This window comes from Nicotiana sylvestris, chromosome 6, assembly GCF_000393655.2.
Source record: "Nicotiana sylvestris chromosome 6, ASM39365v2, whole genome shotgun sequence".
Classification (NCBI taxonomy): Eukaryota; Viridiplantae; Streptophyta; class Magnoliopsida; order Solanales; family Solanaceae; genus Nicotiana; species Nicotiana sylvestris.
Window position 1 is genome coordinate 128,803,292 of NC_091062.1, and position 25,965 is coordinate 128,829,256.

Consider the following 25,965-nt stretch of genomic DNA (forward strand, 5'->3'; position numbering starts at 1 on the left):
GGTCAGGATGGACGACCACCAGTACCACTAGCCATGGCCACTAGAGGCCGAGGACGCGGTCGTGGTTGTGGTATGGGCAAAGCAGCTAGGGCAGCACCTGCAGATCCACCAGCTGCCCCAGTTTAAGATCAGGTCCCAGTTATGGGCGCTGTAACAGCACCAACTCAGGCACCAGCTATGCCCATTGTGATTTTGGGTCTTCAGGAGGCCTTGACTCAAATCTTATTAGTTTGCACTGGCCTAGCTCAGGCGGTTTCAGCCACTACAACCGCAGCTACTTCTAACGCCGTGGGAGGCAATTAGACTCCCGCCGCTCGCACACCTGAGCAGGTCGTGCAGGGACTTCAGACGCCGCCAGCCGGTTGCATCTGCTCAGGACTATGTAGTTCCTTCTATGCTAGAGGATGAGCAGCGTAGGTTGGAGAGGTTTGGTAGACTGCCGCCTCCGACCTTCAGTGGTGTAGAGGGCGAGGATGCCCAGGGTTTCTTAGATAAGTTCTAGAGGATGCTTCGTACAGCGGGTATTCTGGAGACCAGCGGGGTCGCTTTCACTACTTATTAGTTTTCTAGAGCTGCCTTCATTTGGTGGGAGGCTGTTGAGAGGTGTAGGCCTATTAGTGCAGCACCCCTTACCTGGCAGCAGTTCTCCGTTCTCTTTCTAGAAAAGTATTTTCCGCGGTCCCACGGAGAGGAGCTGCGTAGAGAGTTTGAGTGGTTGCGTTAGGGAGAGATGACTGTGATGCAGTACGAGATGAGGTTCTCCGAGTTAGCTCGTCATGCTATTTGGATGGTTCCGACAGATAGAGAGAGGATTAGGAGGTTTGTTGATGGCCTTACCTATCAGCTTTGTATTCTCATGACTAGGGAGAGGGTGATTGGTGCTACTTTAGAGGAGGTTATGGATATTGCCCGCGAGATTGAGTTTGTTCGTCGCCTGGAGCGAGAGGAGAGGGAGGCCAAGAGGCCTCGAGGATCTGGTTGTTATAGTGGTGCTCCTTTGAGAGGTCAGTTTCAGCACGTCAAAGGTCGTCCATTCAGGCATGCTCAGCCAGCTCGCCCAGGTTATCGTGGGGCATCATCAGGTCATGGTTCTCATAGTTCTCATCAGGGCTAGTCATCACTTAGTGCCCTTCCAGCTCAGAGTTCATCCCGTGCTCCATCGGTTCAGGGATCTTCTATGCCAGGTGCATCTACTAGTCACTCCGGTGCGAGGGGTTCCCTTCAGTCCCCTTCTCCAGCACCTGGGAGTTGTTATGAGTATGGTGAGATGGGTCATACATGGAGGCAGTGCCCTCGTCGTCTTGCGAGTTCATCTCAGCAGAGGGGTCAGCTATTGGCTTCAGCGCTAGTTACTTCACCACCACCCACCCACCCAGCTAGGGGTCGCCCCAGAGGGGGAGGTCGATTAGGTGGCGTTCAGGCCCGTTTCTATGCACTTCCGGGCAGACCCGATGCTATTGCTTCAGATGCTGTTATTACAGGTATTATTTCAGTCTACCACAGAGATGCCTTTATATTATTTGATCCTGGTTCCACCTTTTCTTATGTATCATCATACTTTGCTCGTTATTTGGGTACACCCCGTGAGTTTCTTGCTTCACTTGTTCATGTATCTACCCTGGTGGGTGATACTGTTGTTGTAGACCGTGTGTATTGGTTGTGTGTGGTGACTATTGGGGGTCTGGAGACCCGTGTGGATCTTTTATTATTGTGTATGGTGGATTTCGATGTCATTTTGGGCATGGATTGGCTATATCCGTGTCGTGTTATTCTGGACTGTCATGTGACAGTCACATTGGCTATACCGGGTGTGCCACGGATCGAGTAGCGAGGTATAACTGATTATGTTCCCAGTAGAGTGATCTCATTCTTGAAAGACCAGCGTATGGTTGGGAAGGGTTGTCTTTCGTATCTAGCCTTTGTGAGGGATGTCGGCATTGAGACTCCTAGTATTGATTTTGTTCCACTTGTAAGGGATTTTCCTGATGTGTTTCCTGCAGACCTACTGGGCATGCCATCGGATAGGGATATTGATTTTGGTATTGACTTGGTGCCGGGCACTCAGCCCATTTCTATTCCACCATATCGCATGGCACCAGCGGAGTTGAAGGAGTTAAAGGAGCAGCTTTAGGAACTCCTTGATAAAGGGTTCATTCGGCCTAGTGTGTCACCTTGGGGTGTGCCGGTTCTATTTGTGAAAAGGAAGGATGGCACTATGAGGATATGCATTGATTATACGCAATTGAACAAGGTAACAATTAAAAACAAGTATCCTTTGCCTCGCATTGATGATTTATTCGACCAGCTTCAGGGAGCGAGAGTGTTCTCCAAGATTGATCTCCATTCAGGTTATCACCAGTTGAAGATCAGGGACTCGGATATTCTTAAGACAACTTTCAGGACCCGATACGGTCATTATCTTGGTGATGTCTTTCGGGCTGACTAATGCCCTAGCAACGTTCATGCACTTGATGAATAGTGTGTTCCGGCCTTATCTTGACTCGTTTGTCATAGTCTTCATTGATGATATTCTGATATATTCGCGTAGTTAGGAGGAGAACGCGGAGCATTTGAGAGTTGTGTTGCAGAGATTGAGAGAGGAGATGCTTTATGCGAAATTCTCCAAGTGTGAGTTTTGGTTCAGTTCAGTGGCTTTCTTAGGGCATGTGGTGTCCAGCGAGGGTATTCAGGTTGATCCGAAGAAGATAGAGGCAGTTCAGAGTTGGCCCAGACCGTCCTCAGCCACAGAGATTCGCAGCTTTCTTGGTTTGGCGGGTTATTATTGTCGGTTTGTTCAGGGATTCTCATCTATCGCATCTATCCAGTGTTAGTTTTGTCATCAGTTTTAGGTTCATATACCGTGTATTGTGATGCTTCGAGAGTTGGTATTGGGTGTGTATTGATGCAGGATGGTAGAGTTATTGTTTATGCTTCTCACCAGTTGAAGCCCCATGAGAAGAACTACCTCATTCATGATTTGGAGTTGGCTGCCATAGTTCACGTATTGAAGATTTGGAGGCATTACTTGTATGGTGTGTCTTGTGAGGTGTTTACTGATCAGCGTAGCCTCTAGCACTTGTTCAAATAGAAGGATCTTAATTTGTGGCAACGGAGATGGTTGGAGTTGCTTAAGGATTATGATATCACTATATTATACCATCCGGGAAAGGCCAATGTGGTGGCCGATGCTTTATGCCGAAAGGTAGTGAGTATGGGGAGTTTGGCATATATTCCAGTTGGGGAGAGACCTCTTGCAGTTGATGTTCAGGCCTTGGCCAATCGGTTCGTGAGGTTAGATATTTCGGAGCCCAGTCAGGTATTGGCTTGTGTGGTTTCTCGGTCTTCCTTATATGATCGCATCAGAGAGCGCCATTCTGATGATCCGCATTTGCTTGTCCTTAAGGACAGAGTTCAGCATGATGATTCCAGAGATGTGACCATTGGTGATGATGGGGTGTTGAGGATGTAGGGCCAGATTTGTGTGCCCAATGTGGATGGGCTTCCAAAGTTGATTCTGGAGGAGGCCCATAGCTCGCGGTATTCCATTTATCCGGGTGCTGTGAAGATGTATCAGGATTTAAGGCAGCACTATTGGTGGAGGAGAATGAAGAAAGACATTGTGGGATTTGTAGCTTGGTGTCTCAATTGTCAGCAGGTGAAATATGAGCATCAGAGACCGGGTGGCTTGCTTTAGCAAATAGATATTCTAGAATGGAAGTGGGAGAGGATCACTATGGACTTTGTAGTTGGACTTCCACGGACTTTGAGGAAGTTCAATGCTATTTGGGTGATTGTAGATCGGCTGACCAAGTCCGCGCACTTCATTCCTGTGTGTACTACCTATTCTTCAGAGCGAATGGCAGAGATCTATATCTGGGAGATTATTCATTTGCATGGTGTCCCAGTTTCCATCATTTCAGATAGGGGCACTTAGTTTACTTCGCAGTTTTGGAGGTCTGTGCAGTGAGAGTTGGGTACTCAAGTTGAGTTGAGCATAGCTTTTCACCCTCAGACGAACGGTCAGTCCGAGCGCACTATTCAGATATTGGAGGACATGTTGCGTGCTTGTGTCATTGATTTTGAAGGGTCATCAGATCAGTTTCTACCGCTTGCAGAGTTTGTTTATAACAACAGCTACCAGTCGAGTATTCAGATGGCTCCATTGAGGTTTTGTATGGGAGGCGGTGTAGATCTCCAGTTGGTTGGTTCGAGCCCGGTGAGACTAGGTTATTAGGGACAGACTTGGTGCAGGATGCTTTAGAGAAGGTGAAGGTAATTCAGGAGAGGCTCTGTATAGCGCAGTCGAGACAAAAGAGTTATGCTGATAGGAAGGTTCGAGATGTGTCCTACATGGTTGGTGAGAAGGTTCTGTTGAAGGTTTCGCCTATGAAGGGTGTTATGAGATTTGGGAAGAAAGGGAAATTGAGTCCTCGGTTCATTGGGCCTTTTGAGGTGCTTCAGAGGATTGGGGAGGTGGATTATGAGCTTGCTTTGCCACCCAGCTTGTCGAGTGTGCATCTGGTATTTCATGTTTCTATGCTCCGAAGTATATTAGGGATCCGTCTCATGTTTTGGATTTCAGCACGGTTCAGTTGAATGATGATTTGACTTATGATGTGGAGCCAGTAGCTATTTTGGGTCGTTAGGTTCGAAAGTTGAGGTCAAAGGATATAGCTTCAGTGAAAGTGCAGTGGAGAGATCGGCCCGTGAAGGAGGCTACCTGGGAGACTGAGCGGGAGATGCGGAGCAGATATCCTCACATGTTTGAGGCTTCAGGTATATTTCTTGATTCGTTCGAGGATGAACGTTTGTTTAAGTTAGGGAGGATGTGACGACCCGACCAGTCGTCTCATGAGTCACCGCTCCATTTTCCCCATTTCTGCTTCTTTATGTTTTGTTATCCGTGTTATGTGGTATCGGGTTGGTTGGATCGAATATGGAATGATTTTGGGAAAGGCTTGAGACACTTAGTCTCTTTTGAGGAAGCTTAAGTTAGAAAAGTCAACCGAATGGTGACTTATGTGTTAGAGGGCTTGGATGTGAGTTTCGATGGTTTGGTTAGCTTCGAGAGGTGATTTGGGACTTAGGAGCGCGATCGGATGAGTTTTGGAGGTATGGAGTAGATTTAGGCTTGAATTGGCGAAGTTGATATTTTGGCAATTTCCGATTGGTAGGCGAGATTTTGATATAGGGGTCGGAACGGAATTCCGAGAGTTGCAGTAGTTCTGTTGTGTCATTTGGGATGTGTGTGCAAAATTTCAGGTCATTCAGACGTGGTTTGGTTGGGTTTTTTATCAAAAGCGGAATTCGGAAGATTTTAGAAACTTAGGCTTGAATCCAATGTGTTTTGGTTTATTTGATGTTGTTTGAGGTGTTTTGAAGATTGGTACAAGTTTTTGTATTGGTGCCTTTGGTTGAGGTCCCGGGGGCCTCGGGTGAGTTTCGGATGGTCAATCGGACCATTTCATGAAGTTTGGAGTTGCAGATTTGCAGGTTCAGCTGTTGCCGAGATTTCCTTTTCGTGATCGCGTAGGGGGTTCTCGCGATCACGTAGAAGGTTTTGAGGGGCAATCCAGCTTGGTCTTCGCGATCGTGAAGGAGGAGTTGCGATCGCATAAGGTGGAGAAGTTGTTGATCGCGAACGTGGGGAGTTGGTTGCGTTCGCATAGAGTTGAGTGGACTAGGGGTCTTGGATGGAAGTTGTTCATTGCGAACGCAGTAGCCAGTCCGCGATCGCATAGTGTTGGGAGCTTGATCATCGCATTCGCATAGGCTTGTACGCGTTCTCATAGGGTTAATTTTGGGAGCTGAGGATTTGTGCTTCGCGATCGCGAAGGATGTCCCTCGATCGCGATGAAGGAACCTGGACAGAATGTTTAAGTACTCGTCTTGTCCGCGATTTTGGGATTTATTTCTTCCATTGTTGGTCGTTCTTGGAGCTTTTTGAAGGGGATTGAAGAGGGATTCAAGGGGAATCACTTGGAGGCAAGATCCTTGGACTTAAACTCGATTCTAATGTGAATTCCACCTAAATAATCATGGAAATTTAGCCAAAAACTGAAGAACTAGGGCTTGAAAATTTAGACCTTTGATTGAGGATTTGAAGGACCATTTGAGGTCGGATTTCAGAACATTTAATATGTATGAACTCGTGGAGAGATAAGGAATCTATTGATGTAAAAATTATCGAATTCTGAGACGTGGGTTCGGGGGTCAGGTTTTGGTAGTTTCGGGATTTGTGTCATATTTTGATTATTTTTGCTTGGGCTTCGTTCCCTTAGCATATTTTGACGTCCTCGTTATGATTTTGGATATATTCGACGCGAGTGGAGGCCGATTCATGGGCAAGGCGCCGCGAGTTAGAGATTTGACCGGTTCGAGGTGAGTAATGATTGTAAATGATGTTCTGATGGTTTGAAACCCTGGATTGCACATCATAGTGCTATATTGAGGTGACGCACACGCTAGATGATGAGCGTGGGGTCGTGACTGTTGGGGATTGTGACTTAGTCTGTCCCGAATGACTATTTTACCGCGTATTTGACTGAAATCTATTTGCTATTATCATGACTTGGACTGAATGTCATATTTGGGCCTTGTGCCAACTATTTGAACCCTTCAGGGATTTTTACTGGTATTTCCTCACTGTTTTGACTCTATACTTGAACTCAATCATGTTATATTTCACTGTTTTTGTACTTAGCCATGTTTACTCTGTTTTAACACTTACATGATCTTTTAAATGATATTTAGGGCTGAGAAACATGTTTTACTACTGCCCGAGTGGCTTGTGAGGACTTTTGACTGAGTAAGGCCGAGGGCTTATGTTGTGAGGAAACATTTGATACTGATTATGAGGCCGAGGGCCTGAGTTATGTATGCCACGAGGTGGCTTGATTGATATGAGGCCGAGGGCCTAGTGATGATGCCACAAGGTGGCTTGATATTGTGTTTGGGCCGTAAGGGCCCCTTCCAGGAGTCTGTACACCCCCATTGAGCGCGGGTACCTATTGTGATCTGAGATTGAGCCCGAGGGGCTGGTATTGTTCTAAGTGATTGCCCGAGGGGCAGAATGTTAACCGGGGGGCAGATTTGTTGATAATGTGCCCGAGGGGCGAACCCTTATGTGTTTACTTTTCATAATTGATTGTCAATTACCTATTTAATTGTTGAAAAAGTCTTTTCATGAAGTAAATTTTGAGTTAAAGGATTTTACCTATCTTTCACTGGTTTACTGTTTTAATGGTTTTACTGCTTCATTATAGCATGCTTTTGTGCCTTACATGATTTCCTGCTTTCAGTCTTTATTTACATTTGTTACTCACTGAGTTGGAGTATTCACTTTACTCCCTACACCTCATGTGCAGATTCAGGCATTGCGGATCCTGCCAGTGCAAGTTGAGAGCTCCCGGCAGATATTGGAGTCCATGAGGTAGTTGTTGACGTCCACAGTCTCGTGTTTCTCCCTCTTTACCATTTCTATCTCTTATCAGACATTTGTAATAGTTTGTAGACTTTTCAGACTTGTATTAGGTTTTATAGACGCTCATGACTAGTGACACCTCGGTATCAGGTTGTGTTAGGTTGTCCTTCTGCATATTTATAATATCATCTGCTACTTTGGTTTATTTATTCATGCTTAGACTATTTCTTATTGTTTAACTGTTTTAAAATGGAATTGGGTTTAACTGGCTGACCTTGTCTTCACGAGAGGCGCTATCACGATCGGGTCCGGATTTAGGGTCGTGACACCTCTGCCCTCAAACAAGACTAAGCTTTGTCTTGTTATCACCTTTGGTATCATGTCTCCGCACTTCATGGGCCGATGTATAGCCAACTTGTCCAAAGGCGTCATAGTACGAAGACATCATCCTCATAGCCTGAAGATACCATATCATGGCCTGAGGATCTCTCAATATTGCACATCATTATTTAAAGGCGTCATGGTTCAGAGGCGCCATTCTCATGGCCCGAGAACATCATTTCATGGCCTGCGAATCTCTTATCTCATGATTAATGGACCGGGACGTCATGGTCTAAGAACGCCATCCTCACTGTCCAAAGACAACTTTCATAGTCCAAAGGGAATTTGCATCATGTTTAAATTCTCGTAGTAATCTATATACTTGCATGCATCATATTTTAAGTTTTACAGGTAATCCAGGAGGTAACCGTTCTTCAAATGGGAGCAACCTTCGCTCTGGTTTCCGCTCACACCATTTACACCCTGCCATTATTTAAAACGTAACCGATTCCCATTAATTACTCGCCTTCACTCTATGACCATTCAGATACCTGCCATGTGATACATCCATTACACTTCAGATTCATATTCATAACTCTGCATAAACCCATCCGATACTATCCTTCCCAAAAGGAACCTTTTCCAAATCATATAAACATTCCTATAAAAATTCCATCGGTTTCATTCACCGTTGGGTCCAGAACTACATACGGCCTGATTCCTATAAAATTAGGGATATGTAGGTAGCTCAAAGACCAGGGTGAGTCCTAAACCCCATTCGGTCAAAATCGGTCATCATTTCTTTATCCGACAATGCTTTCATCCTTCCCGGGTAAAAATGGGCAGCTGTCGATACCCAAATTTTCTCTCACATATTTTAAATTTGCATATATATGCACATGCATTATTATTAGATTTACAAACATGCACAAGTATTTTTATAATTTTTCTATAATTTTAAAGTCTTTAAATCAATTTATTTCTACATTTTTTATTATATAAATATCCAATAATTATCCCTCATATTATTTTTATGATGATTTAATCATCTAAATTTATCATTTATACCCATATAGTGCTTAAATATTTTAATTACATTTTTTATAATTACATTTGCATTTTTAAAGCTAGAATTGCATATTTTGCAATAATAGCCCATATATATGCATAATTACATTATCTATACAAAAAATGCTTTTTTAGATTTTAATAATGTTAAGTAATTATTTTAAATTATTTTCATATACAAATGATAATTTTTATTATTTATTAATTATTTTTATAAATTATTTTATTGATTTAATTGGGTATTTAAAATCTAGCCCCTTTCTAATTAATTTTGGACCTAGCCTACCCATCACCCCAGCCCAATACAACCTAACCCATTAACCAGCCCAATCCCCACACCTGTTTATTATAACCAGACCCAGAACCTTTGAATCAGGACCGTTGATCTCCGAAATCAACGGTCCACATCACCCCAACCCTTTTAAATTAACCTAACTCATCTAAACCCTAATCATTTCACCCCACCCGCTGTCTCTATACATTCCCTATCTCATCTTCTCCTCTCAAAAACCCTAGCGTCGTCACCCTTAATCCCTTTTCGATTCCAGCTAGATATGGAATCAATCGGGTATTTTCTTACCTTATTGATCATTTATCATTGTTGGTTACTCATTTACGGTATAACATAATTGCTTGCCTAATATGGAAAATCGATTTTCCTTATTTCGGACTAAATCTGGTTCGAACCTCCATTCTTTTTCATCTATGTTCATTCTTCGTCTTTTGGTATGAATCTCTGAGATTTGGTTCGATTTTTTGTTTACCCTAAAGCTAGGGTTCGAATCTTTTCAAAATCTGTTATAGTTCTTCTATTTATTTCTTAATATTCCCGTATATCTATCTATGTGCGTTTTATAAGTTTTATTTGCCCTAAATTAGGGCTTAGATCTTTTAAAACCTGTTATGGTTCTTATTTCTATTGAACATTTTCCTTTAATGCTTTCGTATATCTATTCTGTGCATCTTTATTATAGTTTTCCTTTGGTTATTTACGCTGATTTTTACTTACCCTAAAATGTAGGGTTTTGATTCTTCAAAATCAAACAAATATGGGTCGAACTTTAATTATTTCTGTCTATATGTCTTTGTGCATTTTTATTAAAGCTCTTTTGTATTTTTGCCTATTTTTACTTACATTAAATTTAGGGTTTTCTTTATTTGGCTATTTTTCCTCTAATGTTTCTTTCTATCTGTCTCTACTCACCTTTACTCTTGTCGTTAACTAGTTGACTAATTTTACTCACCCCAAATTAGGGTTTTTGAAATCTTTGCTAAGATTTCAGCCTTTCCTCTCATGTACGATACTGATATTGCCTTATTTTGTTCGATTTGTCTGTTCTCATTATTTCCTTACCTTATTTAATCTGGTACTTGACTACTGATTGATTCTGTATAATGTTTTCCCTAATTTAAGTAGTACTGGCCTGATTATATGCTGCTAATTGATTGAACTCCGACTTTGATTGATTTTAGAGTTGTTCACATTCCTTATTTGTGTAAGACTGATTTATTAGCTTGTTTATCTACCTAGTTGAGTACTATTTAAACCCCATTCCCTTAAAAACAAGACTCGAACTCACTGATTCTCACTAAAAAAACTTAAGCTCTCTCTTACTCTCTTGTTCTAATTTCTATGCTAAGTGTCTCTTGATTTTGGCCAGCTGAAAGCCAAGGCCAAAATTATTCTGGAACCTCATTGATATGGTATACTTACTTGTTTTCTCACTTAACTGATATGCCTTAAACTTTGCAAATTTCATTCTCTATGCTTTGCTTGACTAGCCTGTTTCAATTCTCAGCATGATTCTATCCTTCACAGGATTGTGTGATTCCATTTAGTAACACTGTTAACCTAGAACTAATTGGTTTCGAATAATGTGAATCTTCTCATGAGTTAGCCTAAGGTTCACTCTATTTCATGCATTGTCGTTAATTCTGCACCTATTTTGAACTTTGCATATTACAAACATGTAATCAGTTAGCTTGTTGCTTAACTCATATGTCATGTTTATTTAACTCAATTGTTTCTGCCAAATTGTTGCTGTGATTAAACCATAACTATTTTGAATACCAGCATGAGTATTTAGCTTAACTAGACTTCAACTTATTTGAACTATGTGTTTAAGCATGAGTTCTGTATGTTTCCCTGGTGCAGTTCTGTCTGCAATTCTATGTTCTGAATCCTATTTATTCTGAAATCCAACTATCTTTTAAAAACCTAGCCCTTCTCTCTTTATATACTCTTAGTCCCTTAGGTTCTCAACTACCCCGGTGTGAGCATTGCCTTGGGTCCTTGAGACTCCTTTGAATTCTAACACACTAGGGGGCTGGTTTTCCAATATTTTATGAACTCTTTTCTAAATGTGTGGTTCTGGTATGAGCATTGCTCGGGGTCCCTGAGGCCTTTGAAAACTTTGACACACCGGAAGCCTGGTTCTAATGTGTTGTGGATGAATCACTGATATCCTTCAAAGTTGTTATATGGGAAGACCTGGTTCCCACGTTTATTTGGGCCTATGAAGGCTCCCTATAGTGTAACTATTACCATTATGTAATTCATTCGGCTATTCTGGTCTGTAATAACTACTCCTCCCGTTTCATATTAATGATGTAGTTTGAATCGGCGCAGAGTTTAAGAAAAAAAAATACTTTTGAAACTTGTGGTCTTAAAAGTATAAGGGGTAAAAGGTTTGTGGGGCCATGATATTTGTGTGGCTATAAAAGTTTCTCATTAAGGGTAAATTGGTAAAATGAAGAGTTTAAATTTGAATTATATTTCCAAATTTAGAAATATGTCATTTGGTTTGGAACGGACTAAAAAGGAAAGTACCTCATCTAATATGAAACGGAGGGAGTATGTAATAACAGATTTGGGGGTATTTAGTAAAGTTGTGGGGTTTTTCTTATATCTTTTGTTAAAATTGGGTAGAAATCCTGCCGATAGGATTTAATTATGCTGATTGAATTGTGTGAGTACTATATTGTGTTTGGAAATCCTGCCTATAGGACTTTCATGATCATCTTGATTCTGTATTTTACATTTGCATACTTGAGATTCTGATTATAAGACTTCCGTTCAATTCTGTACATTAGAAATCCTGTTCATAGGACCTATACATGTTTTCAACAAATGTGCATTAGTAATCATGCCTATAGAACCTTGTTATTTGAGCTAACTATCCTTCTTGGCAATTTGTTTAATTTCTGCCCGTGCACAGCTAATAGATATCATGCCTATAAGATTAAAAAATTAATTTCAAATTTAGAAATCATGCCTACAAGATTTAAGTCAATTAAGCAATTAGAAAGCATGCCTATAGGAAATAAAAATCTATCTTTACAAGTTAAAATCAGTGCTACACCCAGAAACCATCTTTATAGGTTTGTAATTAATAAGCTTGTAGAAATCATGCCTATAGGATCCTGTTGATCGATTCTGAATTCAACCGCTATTGTCAATCACTTAGGCAACGTATCTGTAGAACTTAATAATGATTCTGGGTTTATAATTGTGACATATTACTGCCTGAAGTGCCCAGGTTCACGCTGAATAAAATCAGTAGGCAAACAAATAGGTCTTAATGCTGGCCTTAATAAAACTGCCTTTATACTATGTTTTTTTCTTCTCACGTAGATATCCTGCCTATAGAATTCCAAAGTTAATAAAGTTTGTTGATTCAATTGCGTGCTTTTGTTGCCCATGTGTGGAGGTCAATGTGAGCCCATACTTGTCCATTATCTGAAAGTCCTATTTGTTTTGTTTGTCGCCTAGATTTCACATTTTGAGCAGCCTAAGTTGAGTATAGAACTATCCAAGATAGAGGTCCCAACGCCTCCAGGACCATAAGTATGGGACAGGTAGTGCACGCATAGGGTACGGTTTAGAATCAACTAGTGCACATTAGGTAACAACTTAAAGATAGTAATCGGGTAGCAAGAGATGATAGTCTGTGCCCGCTGAATAATATGAGTAACACCCCGACTCGAGGGAGTTACGAAGTATTATTTATGTTGCACGGGGTGAGCTTTTAGGCTAAAAAACTTAGGACCCCCCATCCGTATTAAATAATCCCTCGCTTCTTATTAGACTAATTCATAGTTCAAGTTTGGCCGGGACCCACCATTGTGGACCTCGAGGGGTGCCTAACACCTTCCCCTAAAGATAATTTCGAGCCTTTACCCGATCTCTAGTAATGTAAACTGGTTATATGAGTTATTTGCTCTAGGTGCCCTAACGTGCCTTAATCCGTTAGGTGGCGACTCTTTCAATTCCAATTCCCTACACTCTCAAAAACGGAGTTGTCCCAAAAATGTCGAAACCCGATTTCGCGAGAAAAAGGAGGCGCGACAACTACGAATTTAGCGCCAAATTGAATGAAATTTTTAAGAAAGTTTAAAACCTCTATTTTCACAACCGGACGTCCGAATCATGTCAAAACAACTTCGTTTCTCACCAAATTTCACAGATAAGTCTTAAATATCATAATGAATTTGTACCGAGCTCCGGAACCAAAATACAAACCCGATACCAATGAAATCAAACATTAACCAAATTCTTAAAACCATTTAATTTTCAAACTTTCAATTTTCATAAAATTAATATCTCGAGCTAGGGACCTCGGAATTCGATTTCGGGCATACGCCCAGGTCCCATATTTTGATATGGACTCACTGGGACTGTCAAAACATGAGTCCAAGTTCGTTTACTCAAAACGTTGACCGAAGTCAACTAAATCAACTTTTAAAGCAAAAATTATTATTTTCATCAACTTTCAACATAAAAGCTTTTCGGAAATATGCCCGGTGCACGCAAATCGAGAAAGGTAAAAATGAGATTTAAAAGGCTTCGGAACACATAATCAAATTCTATAACATAAGATGACCTTTTGGGTCATTACACCTTATCGATTATAAGCCAACTAAAGAGAAGGATGCCAATGACCAAGTTAAAGAAGATGAAGAAGAAGAAGAGAAGAGCTCTTGCAATAGAAAAGCCAATTATTAACAATAAAACTTGTCAATCCATTTACTTTTTGGTAATCCATTTTACTTAATTTTCCTGTATACAAGAAGTAAAATAGATATATTGTCCCGTCACAAAAGTTTATTAATATTACTCATATGTTAGTTTTTATTTTTTGTTTTATTGGGTTCAAGTATAATCTCCCAAGTTACGGTGCAATTAATATTTTAAAGTAATTCTTGTATCATTTTGCATAACTATATTGATTTTTCTTTTTATGTTTTTATTATTTTCAGACACTTCTTACTTAATTGTTCACAAAAAATTTACAATTCTTTATATGTATATATATGTTGCATGGATCACTGTGCTAAGCATCAAAATGGAACAACTTCAAGAGCAATATCTACAATGAAATATAATGTGAAATATATATTTATATTATATGTTTGCACTCCATAACAGTAAAATTCATGTAACTATAAAATATACTTGTCTAATTAAATATTATTATTTATCTCCGCATGGCTATCCAATCAATTTGAGTTCAACACCATATCTGTTAGACTATTTATTATTTTCAGTTTTTACTGTTTGTACAACTAGTATTAGTACCCGCGCGATGCGCGGACAACAAACCATATGAAATTATAATTTGAGTTATTTGAATTATATGCAAATAATCTTAAAATATAAACTTTTTAGATTAAAATTATCTATAATTATTAAATATTATTTAAAAAGCAGGACATGAAATTATTTCTCATAGTGGACAACTTATATTTTTCTATATTGTAAAAACTAACAACCCAACCCCTTGATTTTGGTATACTTGCATTTTATTTTGCTGTCAAATAGTAAAGTGATCTGCGTTGTTTTAGTATAGTAGATCAGATTAGATATAGATTATTAGATTTGACTAAATCTATTTAGAATATGCCACTTAGCTTAACCACAATGCTAATTATTTATGGTAACTTTATTCCTTTAATATATATAGATTACTATTATGTTATCTAATATATAGTATTATTAGGTTCTATGTGACTATTCATTAACTTGTCACTTTATTTAATATCATTATCCACTACTATCCTTTGATGTAATATATAGAGATATGCAAATTTTTTAATCTTGAAATATATATTTATTTTATTAAAAGTATTTCTCAATTTTTTTAATTATTTAAATTTATTAGTCATATTTTTAAGTATTTTATATTTACTTTATTATTATTTTAAACCTAATATTTATAAATATTCTCACATTATCTCTAACTTATTTGTATTATTGTATATTTTTAATTTTTATGTTATCTAATAGACTTGAGTTAGGTGGTCTTATCCACATTGTGACCTTTTTTTATCATAAAAGGGAAAAAAGCTTTCTCATCGCAATTTAAATAAGTTTTACCTTTATTTTTTCTTTATTTGAACCTTATTTTTTCTATTATATTATTCAAAATTTAATATTATTACATTGTCGTTGCTTTTCATTTTGCTTGTTTGAATTTAGTATCCATTTCTATCACACCCATTCTAATATAATACATATAAAAATTAAAAATTATATATATATCAACCCAAATTCAAATATGCATATCCTTCTATTTTTAAAATTGAACCGCATTTTACAAAAAATTATGTTATGCTTTTTAACTTAAACTACTGCACTCAATTCAAATATAAATTGTAAAAAATATTTTCTTAATTGTTTGAACACATTATATTTAATTGTTATAGTAGTATTTCACTATCACTTTCTTTCTCTACATAATGTTTCGAAAATTTAAAAATTGTGAAATAAAATAAAATCAATCATGTTGATCGTAAATAATTATTTAATAGGAATTTTTATTTTTGGAAAGCTTTCAAAATCTATTTAGTATAAAATTTTGATTCAATCTAAATTGATTTCCTCCATAAACTAAATTTAATCAAATCTAATTTATCTTAATCCTTATTAGATTTGTCTAAATCTATTTAGAATATGCCACTTGGCTTAATCAAAATGCTAATTATTTATGGTAATTTTATTCCTTTAATATATATTTATCTTAATCCTTATTAAATTTGTCTAAATCTATTTAGAATATGCCACTTGGCTTAATCACAATGCTAATTATTTATGGTAACTTTATTCCTTTAATATATATATATATATATATATATATATATATATATATATATATATTTTCTTAATTGTTTGAACACATTATATCTAATTGTTATAGTAGTATTTCACTATCACTTTCTTTCTCTACATAATGTTTCCAAAAATTAAAAATTGTGAAATAAAATAAAATCAATCATATTGATCGTAAATAATTATTAAATAGGAATTTTTATTTTTGGAAAGCTTTCAAAATCTATTTAGTATAAAATTATGAGTCAATCTAAATTGATTTCCTCCATAAACTAAATTTGATCAAATCTAATTTATCTTAATCCTTATAGGTTTGTCTAAATCTATTTAGATTATGTCACTTGGCTTAACCACAATATTAATTATTTATGGTAACTTTATTCCTTTAATATATATATATATAGATTAGATTTGTCTAAATTTATTTAGATTATGCTACTTGGCTTGACTACAATGCTAATTATTTAAAGTAACTTTATATATATATATATATATATATATATATATATATATATAGACTAGTAAAAAAAGGGGTGTGCAGTATGGCGTCCACGTCATCAGAACATGGGGCCATGCATGCAACTTTCTATTACGTAAAGCAGAGACACGTGTTCCGTTGCCACGTGAATCTCCCGTGCTCCTTTCCCACAAAAGAAAAGCAGCTGACTCAAAACCAAGCATGTACAGACCTACAAGCTAAGGAAGCCACCGTTTGCTTCCTTTTTCATTGATTCTCTTCTTTTTCCTCAGAGATTCCAACACCCTTTTTGCGTATAATTACAAAGAGAGGAAAATTAAATAGAAGAAAGGTGGTGTAAAGTTTTGAGCTTTTTTTATTGTATTGAGTAATTATGGTGGATGGGCATGTATCAGCTGGTTCAAGAAATGAGAACGGTACAACACCCAGAAATAATAATGTGGAAATTTCAATAGCAACAGCGTCATCAATGTTTCCTGGTTTCAGGTTTTCACCAACGGACGAAGAACTCATATCATATTACTTGAAAAAGAAACTTGAGGGGTCTGATAAGTGTGTTGAAGTTATTTCTGAGGTTGAGATTTGGAAACATGAACCTTGGGATTTACCAGGTACGTACCTCCTTTTTTAGTATTAGCACATGATATATGTGTGTGTTTCCATTTTTCCTTTCTTTTTCTACTAATGTGATTGTTTCCACAGTATATTCATATCAGATTCTCTTTTTCCCCTAACTAGACTGCTCCTTTTTTCCTTGTTTTGAGTACCTTAGAATAGAGGATCTTGATGCTCATATATTCCTTGAGTCCAAAGGTGTTTTATCCTTACATTCTCTGCTGAAGCCAGAAATGTTTCCAAGGGTGTTCAAACTCGAAAGAAGTAGAAAAAAATTCTGACAAAGAGGGTTCAATATAGGTTTTATATATCTAAAATCAATATTTTATTTATATACACAGCGTAATTTTTCGTAATTTTTCAACGATGCTAAAGGTGGCTTCTCCCATGCTTACATTGACGAAACAAATATGAAAGCACATCTACCGCAAAAGACAAAAGAAAGGAATAACCTCCTCTAGGATAATCTATTAATGATATTTTTTTCCACGTGTCAACTTCTTCGACTCTTATGTTCAGTGGCGAAGCTAGAAAAATTTTCAAGTGTGTTCAAACTTGAACAAGAAAAATAAATTCTCAACAAGTAGGTGCACCGAAAAATTTAAATCAAACAACGTGATATCGAGCTAAATTATAAAAATACAGGTAATAGTACAAACAGTTGGATAAATCCAAACTAATATAAAGAAGCGTAGAAAAGAGATTCTACTTATTACAATTGTACTCGACGAGGCTTCATCTCTTGAAATGTTTTTATAATAGACTCATTAGAAACAGTACTAAATACTTCTCTTTCTACATAAGGCACTATGCAACCGCCTAAAAAGTCATCATCCAATCGATTCCGCAAAGTCATTTTTGATAAACTTCATTGCTGATAAAGCTCTTTCAACGGTTGCAGTGGCAACAGGCAGAAGAAACACAAGTTTCACTAAGAGGAATACAAGAGGATAAACTGAATGCTTCTTTGTCTTAACTAATCTTTTTGAAAGATCAGAAAGCCCATTTAGATCGGAGAACCTTTCATCAAAATCACGAACATCAATAATATAACTCGCAAGCTAATTCTCAAGAGCACTCATCCTAAATTCATCAAAGTCATCAGGATACAATTCCTAAACCCTTTACAAACATTACCACCACCTTGATGAATACTTTCTCCCTTAAATAAATAACAAGGTAAACAATATGCAGCATCGGTACTTGCACTATACTCCAACCAATTAAATTCATCAAACCATATAGGATTAAAACGACGCTTAAATCCAGAAAAGTCAAATTGAGGGAAGTCATGATACCGAGGTTGGCAAGGACCACTTTGAATGTATGCCCTCCCTATTTCATCGCGATGGTTTGGATGATACTCCAATATTGGAGTTCTTTCAGCTGGATCGGGCTGTGGAGCAATTGTATCAATTTATTGTCTTAGAGAAGAATGCGAGGGAAAATCTGATTGATCGGCATTTTCTGCTCTGTTAGATTGATTTTGAGAAGCCGAAGTTATTTTTGGTACTTTGTTGTAAAATTTCAACAAGTTCATTGCAACTTCAATTCCCTGAATGTATAAAGTAGTTAAAACATATTACTCCTCAACAATTAAATAAACAAAAGGAACATCAACAGTTTGTGTTTGAACTTACAACAAGCAATATACATAAATGTTAACTAGTTACGCACAGTGTACTGTCCCAAAAATATTTATCATATAAAAAATTAGAGAAATTTAAAACAACTGAAACTTTGAAGCAAAAAAGGAAAAGAAAGACGAGATTCGAAGTTCGAACCAGTTCAATGGCGGAATGGAGTATTTGGACAGTCGGAGTAACACCGGCGAAGACAGAGAGCAGCAAGAACTTTCAAACGCAAAAGTTCGTTGGCAGAGAAATCAAAGAAGATGGAGACCAAAATTGACCTAGGTTTTTTCCTTTTTGTTTGTGTGAGCCGTGAGGAATGAGGAATTAGGGATGGATCGATTTTGACTTTTAGGGATTAGATTTGTTTATTCCTAATTTTTGTTTTATACAGATTTGTTTATTCCTGATTTTTATATGATAAAGCAAGTCAAACAACGAAAACGACGTCGTTTAGTCTGCTTATCTAGTTGTCTTTAAAAAGAATTGTACTACAACAAAAATTGTGGAGCGAGGAGTCCGAACTTGCGCCTCTAAGGCGTTTTGACCACCCTTTGTCACTGGGCTATGCCTCTTCATTGTTACAAGGGTGTTCAATATGTATTACATATATATAAATTCTAATATTTTACTTATAAACACGGTATTATTTTTCGACGAAGGGTGGTCAGTTGACCACCCTTGCTACACTGTACCTTCGCCCCTGCTTATGTTGATTATGCTATATTCGTGATTGAAAGTGAAGAATCTCTAAGGAAAAAAGGGAAGAATCTCCTTTTCTTTTATCATAAAAGCAATCATGTTAAGAGTGCTTTTGTATAAAGTCATGTCATAAGGGTTAGAAATCTGAACTAAGTAGATTTATTTCTTGAAGATATTGGTAGAGGATTTTATTAAAATGCAGTGCCAAGGAAGTAAAGAAGAAGAAAAGAATGGACTTGTCTCCTTCGAAGTATAGCAAGTCCACTGTAAGACCTATGCCATTTTACAGTATTGTTCTATCCCACAATTAAGGATTTCTCAGACAGCTATACTTAACAAAAGATAAAAATAATTCCCTTCAAAACATGTATGGTTTTAGGATTATCTATTAGTGATTCAATGTGAAAGCTATTTTAGGAGAAGTGAGCTGCTGTCTAAAACAGCTGAGTAAGTTCTACGAGAGGAGATCCACTAAAGTTTCACACTTAATGAAGACAATGGAATGATAATTATCGTATACAAATGAAGTCAATAGACAGACTTATACCGAAGACTTGATTTGTAATATCATCATATTTAAATCGGCTGGATTTGTAATGAAGAAAAATGACATTTGGAAACTGATTTCCACAGTTCCAAAGAGTAAGAGAGATTGGTGAATCTTAAGGATATGAATCTTGGTCATCCCTAGTCCTAGTATACTTACCTGGACGGGTTCAATGGGCAATCAAGAAGGCCCATGGCCTAGGCTGGTGACCTCCATTGCACTTTGGACGGGTGCCCGCCTAAGATCGGCCCAATTGAGCCTACGTCATAATTAGTGGTAGAGGGTGCCGTAAAAAAAATCCCTACTTCTAGTAGCAGAGGAGAATGTGTCATGAACTTTTACCCTCTTTTGAGTTGGTAAGGATGACTTCTTCTGCTTGCTACTTCTCTCTTTTTCCAAAACATTGGAAATTAATAAGTTATACAGAAAATAAGGTCATTTATATGCCTCCTCTCTATTTTACTGCAGTAAGTGGAGAATAAAGCTCAGATGGCACTGAGGGTTGGATCTTCAACTGTGAGAGAAAATAGGTTAACCGGCATACATCTGGTCAAGTTAGAAATAAGGCCATGAAAAAAGTAGTACATATTTAGATGTATTACCACTTAGGTCTATGGCCAATTTAGAAATAAGTTGAAGTCTAGAATCTTGGCAGTCTCTTTGTCTGGGCACTATTGGCCTTCCAATACTCAGATTTTGAATTTTTATTGCTTGCAGAGGAAGCGATTGCCAGTGGGATCTAATCACTGTTTTGCATGGTTTTCTTCATGAATTACTTCTGTGAATGATTAATATCTTGGTCAAACGGTAAAGAGTAACTATTGGCTTTTTACACTCTTTATTCGTAGTCAGAGATTATTTAAGGCTTTGACTGCCCCTCCTCTGCACTTTTGGTCATATTTATCCTTTAAATTTTGGTCTCATTAATTATTGTTTGCACCCTTGAAGGAAGGAAAAATGAGCTCACTAATTCTAGAACCAAATGAGTTTTGCTTTGACCTGAGTTTTCTTGAAATACTTTCTAGAACCTATAAATTTATCATTTCTGAATATGTTTTTATTTGCTTCTACAGTTATATGCTTAATTTTAAAAGGTGATTAGATGTCTACCATCTGTCCCAATATGGAGGCATGACATATTTTTGTCTCGTGTTCCATCAACCTTACGTTGGCATTGGCCATATGCCTTGATATTTTGATGGTTCGGATATGCAAAGCTGGGGATCATAATATGGGTCATCACCATACAGCGTAGAGTATAAGATTATTGCAGTTATTATCTTGCTGATTTTGTCCTCCGTTTTAGAAAGGCACCCGGGAATTATGAAAAACATACTTTATGTTACCACCTTCAGGCAGCTTCAGCCCCAAAAGATATTCATTTGACTCTCTTTGCTAGTTACTCTCTGAGTTGTAACTCATACAACGTGCTTGTTCTATTAATTGATTAATCCCTATTTTTCATGTTACCAGCAAAATCCGTCATTCAATCAGATAATGAATGGTTCTTCTTTTCTCCTCGTGGAAGGAAGTATCCAAACGGGTCGCAAAGTAAAAGGGCAACTGAATCTGGTTACTGGAAGGCCACAGGAAAAGAACGTAATGTGAAATCTGGTTCGAATCTCATTGGCACAAAGAGAACTCTGGTGTTCCACACTGGTCGAGCACCTAAAGGACAGAGGACACATTGGATAATGCATGAATATTGCATGAGCGGAAACACTAATTATCAGGTACTTGAGAGCTCTGACCCACCAACCTCATGATGAACTTCCAACCTTTTCAGCTAAAACGGCAAATTCACCTACCTACTGTTAGCTGTTTGTTCCTTGAGTAGAAAATGTCATTCTTATGGATTCTTTAATACATGTCTTCCTAAATTTTAGCATCAATAGTTTCTTTTGTTATTTGGTGCTGAATGGTTTGCTCAATTATAGTTTATCAGAAGTGAGAAAAAAGAAGGAATGTGTTGTCAATATAGTGGTTACTCAAGAATGCTCTATAACCTGCTCTTACTGACTGTAGCAACTGAAAAGAAACTTGGAGAAACCAATAGTTTTATTTGTGGTAGGCCATCATATAGATGCTATAATGTCCGATATGAAGGAAGAAACAGGAAACAGCAATTTGTTTAAGTTGATATATCAATAGTCACATTCATTTTGCATACTGTTTAGAACTTAAATAAACAAATATAAATATATTTACCTGGAATGTTCAACTGTATTATGTGATGTTTGAGTGATGATATGATTCAAGATAGAAAATTCACTTCGAGCTACTTCTATTTAACTGTTAACTGTAAGACTTGGTGGGATGTCTATGCCATAATTGTTCTTTCTTGATTCAATCTAATTCATCCCATTGCAGAAGCCTTCAACAGGACTTGACAGGTTCCGAAATTCAATTATGTTACCACTTTCCGCACTCTGGAGATTTTTATTGCACATATTGTATGTTGCCTTGTTTTGCTCAATGAGATAGTTTGTTTGCTGCAATAAACCACTTATTGTTTGTTTGCTGCAATAAACCACTTACTGAAAATATGTCGATCCTCTGCATCAATAAAATGCTTTGAGTGTTTGGTCTGATGTGTTATACAGGATTCTATGGTTGTCTGCCGCCTCCGGAAGAATAGTGAGTTTCATTTGAATGACACCCCAAGAAATCAAAGGAATCAACTGGCTGCTACCGCTACTGCAACCGCTCAGTCTGGAGCAGGACAATTGGGCAGCTTGGAATTGGTCACTGTAGGGGATTGCTGTTGTTCAAAGGAAGGGAGTAGCAGTTTTTATTCCCATTCGGTTGAGCAGATTGACTCTGGATCAGAATCTGATAAACCAACTAAAGAGTTCTCTCAGCACGATTCCTCTGGCCACTTCAAGGTTTTGGTTTTACGGCCATTTTCTGTTGCTCTTTTATTAATGTGTCACTTTCTGTGATCTTAACCTTTTCCATAATAATTAACATAGTTTCTTTCAGAAAATAGAGAGATTAGATGAAAGCACAACTTTGTCTTTCTTTTGGGATCATCTCTATTCTTCACTAAGCCTAATCAGGGGCGCATCCAGCTCTCTCTTTGGTGTCGGGTTCATCTGAACCCAGTACTTTCGTTGTGGAATATAAATTTGTGTGTAAAAAATCGCCGAAATTGTAAAAATAGTTGATATGAACCCATAACTTCAACAATATAATATGTTGAATGCTAAAAATCTTAAAGGTTGAACCCATAAAATTTAAATCCTGAATCCGCCTCTGAGCCTAATGGCATATGCTTGAAATCCAATCATTTCTTTTTTTGGGTCCTAATATACAGCTGTGTGGAATTCCAGGACTGTGATGGTGAGGAGGACTGGTTTGCTGATATAATGAAAGATGATATCATTAAGCTAGACGAATCTTCGTTGAATGCCCAACCTATTTCCATGGTTCCCAGTAGGCCTGAATCCTCGATATCAACTCATGAAGCTCGAGCTGCGATGTCCGGTGTGGCTCCTTTCCAGGGCACCGCTAATCGAAGACTCAGACTAGTAAGGGAAAAAGTAGTGGTGTGTCCAGTAGAGGGATCCAGAATGTATGAAGCTACCAAAAAGAATAAAATCGGAGTGAGCATAACTAGTTCAGGAAGATGGCTGAGAAACATGTTTTCAGTTAAAACGATGAAGCAATACGTGATGCCTATATTTCTGGTTGCCTTTATATTACTGGTCATGCTTCTTAGTATGTTGGGAGTCTCACAGCAAGTGAAATGGCTTAGGCGTGTTCTCGTTTTGACGAGCAGCTGAAGTTAAATACCTATCTGGTATGTTGTTTTACTAATATTTAGAGTGGGAGTTGAAAAAGGAATGAGTGTCTGCACTATGCTTGTGGTATTTGAGCTTAATACTTAATTGTTTCAATTCAAATGTACAGGGTGAGTGCCTGTGAGTGTAAATAGATTGTGTAATAGAGGTAGAACTTTAGATGGTGGCTATAAACTAATATACAACCATTTGTTTGTACTTTGATTTGCCTGCATGAATTATTACCCGTTTACAGCTGAAATGTTATGCCCTTGAAAATTTGAACTGCGATATATATCATTTTTAGAAGGAAAATCCCTTTTGTTACAATATATAATTGTGTTAGGGAGAAAAATATATAGAGGAATATTGACCTATATAGACAATCTAATTGTTAGAAGAAGGCAGTCCAAATATATATTATACTCCACTACCTTTAGAGCTTTCCGGGCTCTAGGATCGACAACATTCGCTCTTCCATCTTTAGCTGGTCTATTCTGTACTCTTCAGCAGCATTCGTCCGTCTGAACATTGGAACAGTAACGAGAAAAATTCCCCCCTCCTCTACATTCATAACAGTTACCAGATCCCTTCTACTGAGCCTTTCTTATCTCCTCTGCAGCAAGCTTTGTTGGCCTTGCGCTCCAAACTGATGGTGTTTCGATGTTCTCCTGGCGCTCTCCCCCTTTAAGAAGTATGTAAGAAGGCCCTGTTTTTCGTGGTTTTCCCATGTTACAACTTCTATACCAATTCGGTCGATCCGGAATGGATCGATTAAACATTCGATTAGGGAGTCTGGTCTTGACTCTTCTGTGTGGTATTCATTCTCGTCGGCTCTTGAAATCACATCCAGCAGTGGTTGGAACAGCTCGCAAAATCCAATCATAAAAAGCATGAGTTACTAAAGTCTAAAGGCAAGGTGGTTAAGCCAATTTCATGTATTACAAAAGTCAACAACCTGTGAGTTCTACCAAAATTTGCCGCCTGCATTTCAAAGTGGTAGTTGGTCAAGCAAGTGAACCACCAAATAATCAACACTTCCTCTATTTCTAGAATATGAGCACATAATTTTTGTTCCATGCCTAAAATACTCCTAAAAATACTTTAAGATAGTGTTAATTGCCTTTATGGAATTTTAGGATTTTTCTTTATTTTTATTTTATTTGTTTGGCATTTATTTGCATTTTTAGCATATTTAGTACCATTGCAAATCAAGAAAATATTTTATATTTTATTCTTTGCATTTTTAGATCTTAAATCACATGTTAATTGCATTACTAAATACAAAATCACAAAAAATAATACTCCCTCTGTTTCAGTTTATGTGAACCTATTTCCTTTTTGGTCCGTTCCAAAAAAAAATGACCCCTTTCTAAATTTGGTAACAATTTAGCTTAAACTTACCATTCTACCCTTAATGAGAAGCTTTTATAACCACACAAATACTCTGGGCCCCTTTTTCACTTGTTTAGGACCACAAATTTTAAAAGTCTTCATTTTTTATTAAACTCCGTGTCCAGTCAAGCTGGTTCACATAAATTGAAACGGAGGGAGTAGTACATTAGTTATTTTGGTAATTCATAGCTTAATTAATTGTTAGATAAGGTAGTGAATAAGTTGATTTTGCAATTTAAGTTTTACATATTATGTTACTCCCTCCGGTCCATACTAAATTCAAGACGAAAATAGTTAGCATGACTAAACTACCCTTTATTAATGTTGCATCATAGTGATAATAGCACTTACTTTTCTTCTAAAATGTAAGGAGTAAATGACTTTTTAGGGATAAGTACATAAGGGTAATTTTGGAAAAACAAATTGAATTTTTTTTTAATTATATAAATGGATACTTATTTTGGACCAAAATAAAAAAGCAAATTGGTCCCTTATTGTGGATCAGAGGGAGTAGTTAATTAGTGGTTAAAAATGAAAGAGAAAAAGAAAGTAGAAGGGGCTCACTACAAAAAAAAACAGCATTTAGCGGCTGACGTATTCCGTCGTTAAACATGTTATTTCCGTCGCTAATACAGTTTAGCGACGGATTCAAGTTGGTCGCTAAAATGCTCGTAGCTAAGCTCATAGCGACGAAAAATACAAAACTGTAGCAGAGCTAGCTTAGCGACATAATATATCCGTAGCCAAGTTTAGCGACCGAAAAATCTGTTGCTATTTTGCTTGGTTTCATCGCTATTTTGACTAATTTTGTCGCTACAATTCATAACAAAATTCATCGTTTGTTCTTATTAGCAACGAAATAATCCGTCGCTAGTTCTTCTTGGTTTTAGCAATG

At 37.5% G+C, this 25,965-nt stretch overlaps 1 protein-coding gene and 1 non-coding gene across 2 annotated transcripts; both read left to right on the forward strand.

The window, feature by feature from the left end:
• Nucleotides 1–16,635: 16,635 nt before the first annotated feature.
• LOC104211302 (NAC domain-containing protein 89-like) lies at nt 16,636–23,937 on the forward strand. The gene is made up of 4 exons (XM_009760341.2): nt 16,636–17,009; nt 21,367–21,626; nt 22,497–22,778; nt 23,226–23,937. The coding sequence occupies exons 1-4, from the start codon at nt 16,772–16,774 to the stop codon at nt 23,676–23,678; spliced, it is 1,233 nt and encodes a 410-aa protein (XP_009758643.1). The 5' UTR covers nt 16,636–16,771; the 3' UTR covers nt 23,679–23,937.
• Nucleotides 20,045–20,197, forward strand: LOC138872286 (U1 spliceosomal RNA). Its single transcript, XR_011400749.1, has one exon. It is a non-coding gene; the product is annotated as a U1 spliceosomal RNA (small nuclear RNA).
• Nucleotides 23,938–25,965: the final 2,028 nt, after the last annotated feature.